Genomic DNA, 12,057 nt, shown 5'->3' with positions numbered 1-12,057 from the left:
ACACTTTTAATTTATTTTTCATTATTTTTATCCCAAAATTCACACTTTCATCGATAAATACCCTCATTTCAACACAAAAAATCACATTACACCAAACAACTCTCTCAATCTCAATTTTTAGGATTTTAATTATGTAATTTATATTTTTTAGGATTTTAATTATGTAAGTTTTAATTTTTTTAGTAATTTGTAATAGTATTTCGGGCATTTTGAATGCATTTTAATATGTGAAAATGTTTTTAGTAATTGAAGTATTTAAATTGAATAATAGAATGGTGGGACCATTGAGCATGGAGAAGAGTATGGATGTGGGTGTTGTGCTCTTGCGGAAGAGCAGAGAATTTAAAATGAATAAAGGTGGGTTCGGACTAGGGCTGGCAATTTTTGACACGACACGATAATATGACACAAATCCGCACGAAATTATTGGGTTGGGGTCAAGTCTTATTGAATCTGTGTCCTTATCGGGTTGACCCATTAAGAACCCGATAATTTCGGGTTGGGTTCGGGTCGGATGCGGGTCGGATACGGGTAACCCATTAAGAAATATTATTATTATTTTTATTATTATTTAAATATATATATATATATTACTTTAATTTTTTAATTTCTTATAAATTAGGTTTAAATAGTATAAAACGAATTTTAATTGTGTAAATTAGGTTAAAAATTAAAGTTTAATCGTGTAATATTAGGTTTTAATCGTGTAATATCATGTTCGGGTTGTTATCGTGTCGTGTCAACCCATATTATATCGTGTTGATAACGGGTTCGTGTCGGGTGCGGGTCGTGTTCGGATTTGAAGGTAGCAGGTTGGGTTCGTGTTCGGATTTACAGTTTCCTTAACAGGTCGGGTTCAGGTTAGGCCTTATTGGGTTGGGTCATTATCAGGTTGACCCGATAACGACCCAATCCGCACGATTTGTCAGCCCTAGTTAGGACCTACATCCGTGCTCTTGGCAAGAGCATAGATGTGGATGCTCTTATCACCTTTCAATTTTAACATTTTTGGTAGTAGACCCCATGTATAAATGGTGACAAATTATGGGGAATAGATCCTCTATTGTCCCATAAATCACAGCACGAGGTGTTGTGGTATAAAACGCAAGAATTATAGAATGAAACGCAAACTTCAAACTTTGTTTCATTTTAATGCCTTTTCCCATAATTAAATATTCCTACACCACTACCTTGGCCCCACCTCGTTATAAAGCAGATTTCAATATTTGTTTTCAGTAATTATTAAAATTGTATTTGCATGATTAATTATTAAAAAAGAATTTGCACTATTAATATTTGTAAGAATAATAAACTGAAAATTTTGCTAAATAAATACTACTCCACTATTAATTATTGATTTTCAAACTGCGTGATACTTCTTTATAATGACTTTTTTCATTATAATATGTCGTTATGCTAATATAATTATAAAGCTGATTTCAATATTTTTTGTCATTAATTATTAAAAACTTTGCATTGTTAATATTTATAGAAGAAGTGCAATATAATACGGAGTATATAAATGTATTTATATATAACTGGTTTCTATTTTTTTGTCATTGATTACTAAAAATTAATTTGCATTATTGATAGGAATGCGTGTAATTGTGATAAAGCTAATGAATATATTATCATAAAGGAATATTATTCATCTTGAAAATCAATAATTAATACTCCTTATTTAGGCAAATCGATCTAAATCACAATCAGTTTGAAATATTGAAATCTTCTTTATATACATAGTACTATATTATATGGTAGAAAATGGAACGAGGTGGGGCCATAATATTAGTATTTGAATATTTAATTATGGGAAAAAGGTATTAAAATGGAACAAAGTTTAAATTTTGCGTTTCATTCTATAATTCTTGCGTTTTATACTACAGCACCTCATGCTGTGATTTATGGCACAACAGAGGATCTGGTCCCCAAATAATGGGCTGCGTTTCATGCCTATGATTGTGCGTTTTGTGCACAACACAATATGCTGTGTTTCTGGAACAGCAGGGGGGATCCACCCCTGGGACGGAGAGAGTTAAAAACACTAAAAAAAGTCACACCAATAAAGCAGATCAGAAAGTCGTAAAACACTAAACAAAATCAGAGAGAAGAGATTCATCAAGAATCAACAATGTGAATGAAATCAAACATGTTAAAAAACATTTTATTGATGATTCCTCTAAAAGGACTTGAAAAATACTACACTTATTCTTGTTATTTTTTGTATGCCAGAGAAATAAAGTTTGTCTATTTCCATCTTCAAATACAGAGAAAGAAAGTAGTAACAATTTAAACATTTCATTACTAAACTATTTAAATTTGAGGCACTGCATAATTCTGATTCAAATAACAACAAAACCATCATCATTTAATACAAATCAGTAGAAATTTCATCACAAATTACGTGAATAATGAATAACAGAACCAAATCATCCCCTAAAAACAAAAGATGGTGTCAAAAGAGAGACATCCACTACAGAGAAACCAAGAAAACACACTCCCCAAATCCATTTATTCCTCTGGTGTGTCACACACTTCCTCTTCCTCTCCTTCAATCTCTCCATCACTGTTGTAGATGAACCGGATGTGCTTCCCTTCAAACTTCGGCCCAACGCTAATCTTGCTCATTTCTTCACAAACATCATCAACCATCCAATCATCATGCACCACTAAGCAGTACTCTTCCTCTTCCTCTTCAATGCAGCCTTCCACGACTTCTTCGTCTTCTTCTACTTCATCGTCATCTTCATCTCTAGTGCTGCTTGCATTCACCTGAATAGACCATATCGAGGCATCATCATCATCATCGTCGTTATCGTTAGAGACCTTTCTCTCTCTCCCCCCAAAGCACACTCCTTGGTAAGTAGTCACCACGGATGAGAAATCAGATGAATCAGACTTCTCTAAGAAGTCAAGAAACAAAGACCTCGTGATCACGCTCTCCTCCGTCTCCACGCTGCCTTGCTTCCCCTCCTCAACCACACCATTCATCATCTTCTCTCAGAAATCAATACAACAAAACCAATATCAAAACCAATAATTCCATGATTAAGAAAACAAACAAACACCTTATCAATCACACCATTCATCATCTTCTGTCACAAAGCAATACAACAAAACCATTATCAAATCCAATCATTTCAAGATGAAGAAAAAAAGGCAATGAACAAACAAACCTGTGGGATGAAAAATGTCTCAGCAATAGTAGTGACAGAAGGGAAACCATCACTACCACAATCCCCAATTTGATTATTGAGAATTTGAGGTGTATTTGCAGGGGTCGGTGCAACAAGATCGAGGGGGGAGCTGATCAGCCCCTGAAGATTGAAGAAAGGGCGTTTATCGAGAGTGATCTTGGAGAGCTCCGCCTCTTCCTCAACCTTCTGAAGAAGAGTCTTCACCTGGCCTCTCAAGAGGGCTTCACCCGAACCCGGGGTTTGGATGAACTGCCCTTGATTGCTCACTCTCTTCTTCGAGAATGCGGAAGAGGGGGTTTTCAGCCTTCCCATTGCAAGCCCAACAATGGGGGAATCGTTGGTTATATCTATTAAAGCAGACCGATCTTGCTGCTGCTGCTTTTTCTGCATCGATGGTTCCTCAGTTTTCCCTGCGATTGAGAAAAAAAGGAAGCAAATTATAAAATTGGGGATGAATTTAGGGTTTAGAAATGGAATTGAAACGTACAAGATGAAGCCAGGGTCAGTGATCGCGTGACTCTTCTAGTAGATGATGGGGTTTCCATTGAAGAAAGAGGACGGAATTTGTTGATTTTGGTCGCCGGAAAGTAGAGAATTTGCGATTGCCGGCGTCGGATTGTAGAGAGAAGGTGGAGATGTGAGGTGGGGACTAACTGAGATGCTTTATAGGGAGATTACGAATAATATTAGGAAATTAATGGATTATGGAACGGAAAATTTTACCGTTAGAGCGCGTGGGAGTCGGCGAAAACTAGCCGTTGTGATTTGAAAGGCTATTGGGGTTGGCCCACTGTGTGTTGCTGGGCTTTCAGCCCAGTCCACTGACGTGAACCTTGTTCATTTGACCCAACAATTCAATGATGATTTTGCTGATACAAATAATTATATAAAAGTTTAATCCCTACAATTTATATTGAATACATATGAGCTTATATTTTTGTTAATACTTTGACCGGGTCCTCTTCTAATGCTTATAACACCATAATTCAAAACTAAGACTAAATTTATACCATACCCTTAGATTTTGAAACGAGTGGATGAGATTAAAGCTCACAAATTTCAATACATAGTAGATAAAATATCAACAAAAGGGTAATATCGGCATTATGTTATCATATGATAATTTTCGTGAGTGTTTTTTATATCAACATAGTGTATATTACAAATATCAACAATATGACATAAGAATATCAACACAAGTACAAGAAAATATCAACACTGTTTTATTGATATTTTACGTACATTATATTGAGATTTTGCATACACTATATTGAGATTTTTTTTGCATTTATTGAAATATAATTTATCAAATTTCATCACCCGAACATATGCAATTGGGATCTCGTTGGAATCCTTATAAAATTATCTTTAATTTGATATATTTTCTGCAAAAAAATAATTTAAATCGAGAAAGTTACGTAAATTTTAAGTTTTAAGATGATTTTGATGAGAGAGAATTGACATTAATATGTTTATTTAATAATTTTTTTAATTTAAAATATAATTCATGTGTCATTATTTCAACCACTAGATCTTCTAATCTAATGATTAAGATTTGATCTTAATTTGTGATTGCTAATTAGTTAGCAATTGATCACTCCTCTACTTTGACCATCTACAAATATGCTTTTCCGTTTTGAATCACTAATAGTCAATTTTTTTGGTAAGTTTCTCCCTCAAGAGATACATTTCATTCTTCACTAATATTCTCTCCTCACTAAAGAATATGCATTTTGGGTTCGACATGGGCTTTAATTCAAAATTGATAAAGTAAGCGATAGGTAGAGAGAAAAAATAACTATAGTATTGTTAGTGGGGAATGGGCTCCACCTCATGAAAGAGAAAAGAGTTTCTAAAATTGAAAAATGGATATTAATATGTGACAGACTAAAAAGAAAAGAATGCATATTCTTATGGATGAAGGGAGTAATATTCAAACAACATTTTTCCTCTTATCTCTTTTCTACTTTACAAATTGTATTAAACCCCACATCGTTCACTACTAAGACTATTAATGATGGACTAAAAGACTTATCATTCTTATCTGTATGAGCATCAAATTTGGTCCCTTTTATTTTCTATCGATTTGTTATAGTATATAAACTTACTCCCTCTATCCCAAAAAATATGAAACATTTGATTTCTATTACATGATTTTATGCAATGTTGTTTTGTGAGTTAAAGAAAAAAGTAAAGTTAGAGATGAAAAAATAGAAATGATGTTGTTTCTGTTTTACGAAACATTTCATTTTTAATGCAACAACCTAAAAAAATAAAACATATCATTTTTAATAGGATAGAGGGATTATAATTCCAGGGAATACATAAAATCAAGGTCTTAGATGGAAATTAATTTCATGTTGGGATTAAACTCAGTTTTCCTTTTTGTTATAGTCTCATGTGAAAACTAGTGCGACCTGTCCAGTGGGCTTTTATGGTCCATCAAATTTGCCAAAAATCATTAATTTTGGAAGCTGCATTTTAGGAGAGGGAGAGATATTAATTATTAGAACTACCTATCTATTATTATTCCATTCATCCCTTGAATTATCCTCCTATTTTTTATACGAATTTTAATAATTATTAGATAAATGTGTGGATGAGTAAAATCTGATTCTCATATTTAATGTAGTGTGAATTAATGATGAGATCATGTACAAAAATTTAATAATATTATGAAGGACATATTAAAATGGCAAAATGTGAATGTTTTAAAGAAGAAACGGAGTATAATTTATGGAATGCAATTTATACCCCAGCTGTAATATACCATAACTTATTAGGGCCTCGCTCACATGGATTAAATTCCTAAACTGTGCTTATTATTAAATAATTTTAGGATATTAACTAAAAAATCGCACACAATCGGGTTAGGTTATGACGATGACAGGATTCTAATATCTACACTAAAAACCAATAACAACAAGAAAAACATTGATATTCGAATTATTCTCAATGTCATATCTAGATTCCCTGAACAATTGCTATTTATCTCCTTGTCACTTTGTTGTGCAATAATTTGCATAACCAAGAATACCAGTTTTGAACAGTCAAATAGGAGTATAATTTTTAAATACATATTTTTTATGTTTATTGAAAGATTTGAGCTTAACTTGGCAAAAGACCCATCCCAGTTAACAATGGAGCAATTGATCTATCATCTCCTCTCCCAAATAATCATAACTATACTCTCTCAATTAATACTACTACCATAATAAAAAAATCATTCTAGATGATTTGTTCATATGGGTATATACTGTATACACAGTGTGTATATATAATATGGATATATTTAAATTATAATAACTTCTTATATAATACTGACAATGATTAAATCTTGATCGTACAATCTCAAAATCTCTCACAGGTGAGAGAACGTCACATGTCATCCGAGGATCCTTTTCTCACAAATCTAAAATTCATTAATATTAAATTATTCATAATTTTTTATATTTAAATTATTTTTTAACTTATCTTATATTAAATCAAAGATTATTTTATAATGATTCTAATAAATTCTATTGTACTTCCTCTGTCCCATAAAAATATGTTAATTTTTTTTTCATCCATCCCACGGAAATAGTCTATATTCATTTATGAAAACTTTTTACCCTTCTTTTTTACTTTATCATTGATGGGTCTCACCATTCACTACACTATTTCAATAACTTTTTCTCCTTATCTCTTACTTACCAATAATTATGTATTAAAACTCTTGTTATCCCAAATGAGCTATTTCTATGGGACGGAGGAGTATGTTTTATACAAAATAATGAAAAAACCAAAATATGTAACTATACATACAAAATACAAAAATTTGTATCATTATATATATAGTTAAGTATAGATGAGTATACAGTTCAGTGTGTATCATTATACAGTTGAGCATGGATCAATATGCACATCAACATGAAATGAGTACATAGATTCATTATACCAATTTATTGTGGATCATTACACGATTATGTGTGTATCAAATATACTGATTCTCGCTAGAATTCAAAAAGTCAATTTTACCCGGCCATTGGCATCCTAGATCTAGTGGCCCATATTTACTCGTTGTTAGTATATAAGGTGGTGCTTGCATTATAATGCGACTAGGGCTGGCAATTTTCGACACGACACGATAATCTGACACGAATCCGCACGAAATTATTGGGTTGGGTCAAGTCTTATTGGATCCGTGTCCTTATCGGGTTGACCCATTAAGAACCCGATAATTTCGGGTTGGGTTCGGGTCGGATGCGGGTCGGATACGGGTAACCCATTAAGAAATAATATTATTATTTTTATTATTATTTAAAAATATATATATATTACTTTAATTTTTTAATTTCTTATAAATTAGGTTTAAATAGTATAAAACGAATTTTAATTGTGTAAATTAGGTTAAAAATTAAGGTTTAATCGTGTAATATTAGGTTTTAATCGTGTAATATCAGGTTCGGGTTGTTATCGCGTCGTGTCAACCCATATTATATCGTGTCGATAACGGGTTCGTGTCGGGTGCGGGTCGTGTTCGGATTTGAAGGTAGCAGGTCGGGTTAGTGTTCGGATTTACAGTTTCCTTAACAGGTCGGGTTCAGGTTAGGCCTTATTGGGTTGGGTCATTATCAGGTTGACTCGATAACGATCCAATCCGCACGATTTGCCAGCCCTAAACGCGACCTTATATAAATATTGCAACTCTAAATCTAGGTGGTTAAGTCAATTAATTCAATTAATGCTTTGAACATAAATTGCATGGAAAACACATTTAATTGTGTTCCTATTATTATCGGACGGAGTGAGGATGAATTAATTGAGTTCTTAGCATGCATTCAATGGTGATATGCAAATTGGTTAATCCAAATAATCACCTAAACATGTTTATATTCTTTGATTTATTTGTTTTACAAATTCTCCGCTGCAAACCCCATCAGGCCGACCCCACAACCCCACCTACTCCATCATTCGGTAGAAAAATTAAGATGTGACTACAACTGGATAAGAGAGAAAACGAATGGGAGTAAATTTGATTTTAAACTACCTTAATGATTATGGCAAGCATGAGTATACTAGGGTGTGTCAGTTGGCCAAGCAGTAAAGTGGTAATGCATGAGGTCAAAGGTTTTCTATTCAAATCTTTATGCAGTCTGATGATGTGGCGAATTTTTGATGGGAATAAATGCAAGTAATAAACGATCACAACACGGAAAATTACGTGGTTCGATTTACTGAGGTAAATCTACGTCCACGGGAAGAAGAGAGGGCAAATTTGTATTGCTTGGTCTTGCTTACAGATTACAATACTGATTTGCTATAAGATTCAGGATCTAGAGAGCTTAACCCTGGTCTATCTGATCTAAGTTCTATATATACATTCGAACTAAGATCGTGGTTTGCAGCCCTGATAGTGGGGTTGATAACTGCTTAATACCACTAAATAGATCGTGGGTGTAATGGAGGTCGTGGAGATCCTGCATGGGTCCACTATCTCCTTGTTCGGTCGAATACTGAGACCGAACTGCTGAACTTTGCCGATCAGCTTTTGCCGATCTGAGAGTTGAGCTCGATTGGTCGGCTTTTACCGAGCTATAGGCTGTGACCGAACTCTTTGGTTGTGCCGAACTGAGAGTTGAGCTCGATTGGTCGGCTTTTACCGAGCTATAGGCTGTGACCGAACTCTTTGGTTGTGCCGAACTGATACTCTTTCTTGGGTTTTGGGCTGATGGGCCGTCACTGCTATTGGGCTCGCAATTATTGTTTAGTTGTTTAGTTCGTATCCCATCACCACCCCCCCCGAAAAGCGAAGTGAATCACTTCGGCATTTTGGATAAGTGTAAGGGGGAGGCTGACGTCAGGGGACGTGCTCTGCACGTGTCTGCATTAAATGTGACAGCAAATCCGGCCAGAGAATCCAGAAAAAGTGGGATTTGAAACGGTGCGACGAATTTGAAAAATATTTCCTTTCTTCATCATTGGAACACTTTTGCGATTATTTCTTCTGCATTCTCTCTCTTTTTCGTAAAATTTTCTTCCGCTTCTTCAAGAATTTCTTCGGAGACTTTCGACCATCAAAGAGTAAGAATCATGTCTTCTTCTTCTGAAACTGTTTCTGAATCAGGTAGTGGTAGGAAGGGGGGTAAGGGATCTTCTGGCCGGAAAAAGTCCGGGGAGAAGACGGTAGAATATTTTCACAGCATTTTGAGTAAGGATACTGTGATATCCTTACACAGAAAATATTTTCTTCCTGGGGGGTTAGTGGTGATTCCCGACGACACTCATAGGGCTAACTCGCCGCCGGAGGGTTATGCCACCGTTTACGAAGCCTGCTTAGAATGCGGGCTTCGTTTCCCTCTTCCCCCCGCCTTTGTAGAGCTTCTTGATTTTTTCCAACTTCCTTTAGGTCAGGTGACTCCAAATTCTTGGAGGCACTTATCGGCCTTTGCTGCCGAGCTGCGTAGACTAGAAAAGGATCTGTCTCTGAGGGCAATCCTTAATTTCTTTCAGTTTAAGAGAAAGGGATCCTGGTTTTACTTGATCCCTTTACAGCCCTTCAGAGCATTCTGTAAAACCAAATGGCCGAAGTGGCAAAATCGTTTCTTTTTTTACAATAGGACAGCGGCTCCGGACTTTTCCTGGAGAGGGCCGAAGTCCGTAATTCCTCATCCTCGGGTAGAACCGTTGGCCGAGCTCGAGGGCGAGCTCAATAAGATTCCTATGATTAGGAAACAGTATTCGGAAACTGAGCTCGTCAAGGGTGACTTCGTGTTCGATTCCTCGTCTTCGGACGAAGAGACTGAGGGTGAGGATTTCTTTTTTATGCTTTACTGCTTTAGCGGCGAAAACTAACTTTGTTTTCTCGCTTTTTGGCAGTGAACATGCTAAGCAGGCTAGGTCGCAAATCCTCCGAATCCAAGGAGCCGGAGAAACAGAGAGCCACCAGCTCGGCGTCTGATGCCGAGAAGAATCCGAAGAGGCAGAAGACCTCTTCGAGTCAGTCTTCGGATCCAAAAAAGCCGGAATCGACTTCGGCAAAGGGGAAGGCGAAGACTCAGAAACCCCCAAAAGCGCCACAGAGAGACATTGTCCTGGGGGGTTGTGGATCCGGAGCGGTTGCGGCCACTTCGGAACATATCTCTGAGCCCTTTTTATGGCCAAAGGACTTTGTGGAGGTGAATTTCCTTCTTGATTTTCTGGTTTTGCTTCTTTCCTATATTTTTTGTGGCCCCTCTGTTGACTTTTTTCCTTTTTCCATTTTCAGAGGAACAATATGCTCTGCAAGCTCGTCACAGTTGAACTCTCTAAAGCGTCCAGCGATTATGATGAGATGCAGAGGAATTTGAATGCTGCTCGTCACCAGGCCGAACAGGCTCGGGCAGACTTTGAGGAGGCAAGGGCCGCTAGGATCTCGGCTCAGGATGAAGCCCAGCGTGCCAAAAACCAGCTCATCATCCAGAGAGAGCAGTCGAAACAGAGGGAGGCTGCTGCCGTGGTTGCTCAGGGGGAGGCTCTCCGTGTTTACACGGAGAAACTCTTTTTGAGCAATCAATTTTCGGCCCTTATCGGCGATCTGCTGAAATTGATGACCGATAACGCTGAGCAGGAACCCGAAGTCGTTTTGCCGCTGTATGGCCGAGAGATTGCAGCGCGCCTCCAGAGTCTGCCGCTCCTTGAGGAGCTTGCGACTTCATCGGTCCTGCTTTCTGCTGAACGAGTCCGTAATTGCCGTGCTGACCGTGACGAGAACATGGAGGCCATCTTTGCCTCCTTGGGGCCTGTTTCACCCGCTTCAATTTTCAAAGAGGGTGAGCAGGAAAATGAGGCCGGCCGGGAGACCGAGCAGGAGGATCAGCAGACCGGCGATGGGGGTGCCGAGCAGGAGGGAGGGAGTAGGGAGGCCGAGGCTGAGACCGAGGTAGACAAGGAGAAAGAAGCTGAAACCCACAGGGAAGCCGGAGACGAAGCTGGCGGAGTATGATTTCGTCTCCCTTCTCTTAGTTTAGTTTCTTTCTTTCTATTTGTAAAATGGCCTTGAAGCCCTCCTTGTGTAAATTTTTTCTTGTGAACGAAAAAAATTCTTCTTTCTACACTCGTGTCTTCCTTATAGCTTTTCTTAATCTCTTTTACTCCTATTGTGGTTTACTGCCTGCTCGGTAAACTGAAATGCCGAACTGACATAGCTGCTTCGTATTCTTAACTCTAAGGAGCTTGAGGTACTTCACTGGAAGCGGCTATACTCTTTGGCTTTAAATGAAGCTGAGAAAAAAGCTATAGATGACCAGATGAAGTATGATGAACTCTTGGCTCGTTTAGTGGAGCTGGAGTCCAACAATAAGGACTTAGAGTCCATAAAGAAAGATCTGGAGGCCGAGCTGAATACTGTCATCGCTGAGAGGACTGCATATGAAGATTTCATCTGCGGGCGCGGGGGAATGACTATATCTGAAGTTCAGAATCAAGTTGATGAACTGTGGGAGGAGCTTCATGTACTCCGGAAGAACAATGTGCTGGAGAGCTCGGCTTGCCAACAAGTTGTGAAATCATTGCGGCGCTTGGCTTCTCTGTACGACATCATTCTTTCCCGGCGTCCCTCAATCGATAGATTCCTTAGCCGTTTCCCGCTAACAGATGCTCACACTCCAACTCAAACCTCTAATCCACTTACTCAAAATTCTACTCCAAATCAGCAACGGACTCAGGAGCAACCAGAAACGTCAAGACAAGAACGCCCTGAAGTTCGTAGAGGAGTTGTGAATATGAGTGAGCAAGATCAGCGAATGCTTCGTGAAGAGACTCTTCGCCGCCGAGGTGCTAGAACTTCCCGGACTCAGGGAAGAGGCGGTAGGTCGATCAGAGCATCTCGCCCACCTACTTA

General features: G+C 37.6%; 1 protein-coding gene across 1 annotated transcript; it reads right to left on the bottom strand.

Moving 5' to 3' along the window:
* Positions 1 to 2,335: 2,335 nt before the first annotated feature.
* LOC121766400 lies at positions 2,336 to 3,856 on the bottom strand. The gene is made up of 3 exons (XM_042162691.1): positions 3,685 to 3,856; positions 3,177 to 3,607; positions 2,336 to 2,994 (listed from the first exon to the last, which is right to left on the bottom strand). Exons 1-3 carry the CDS (start codon positions 3,740 to 3,742, stop codon positions 2,512 to 2,514), a joined length of 972 nt encoding a protein of 323 aa, XP_042018625.1. The 5' UTR covers positions 3,743 to 3,856; the 3' UTR covers positions 2,336 to 2,511.
* Positions 3,857 to 12,057: the final 8,201 nt, after the last annotated feature.

The sequence above is a fragment of the Salvia splendens genome, chromosome 15 (genome assembly GCF_004379255.2).
Source record: "Salvia splendens isolate huo1 chromosome 15, SspV2, whole genome shotgun sequence".
In the NCBI taxonomy this organism is placed as follows: domain Eukaryota; kingdom Viridiplantae; phylum Streptophyta; class Magnoliopsida; order Lamiales; family Lamiaceae; genus Salvia; species Salvia splendens.
The sequence above is the reverse complement of the archived record's forward strand: the minus strand, read 5'-3'. Positions and strand labels throughout refer to the sequence as shown.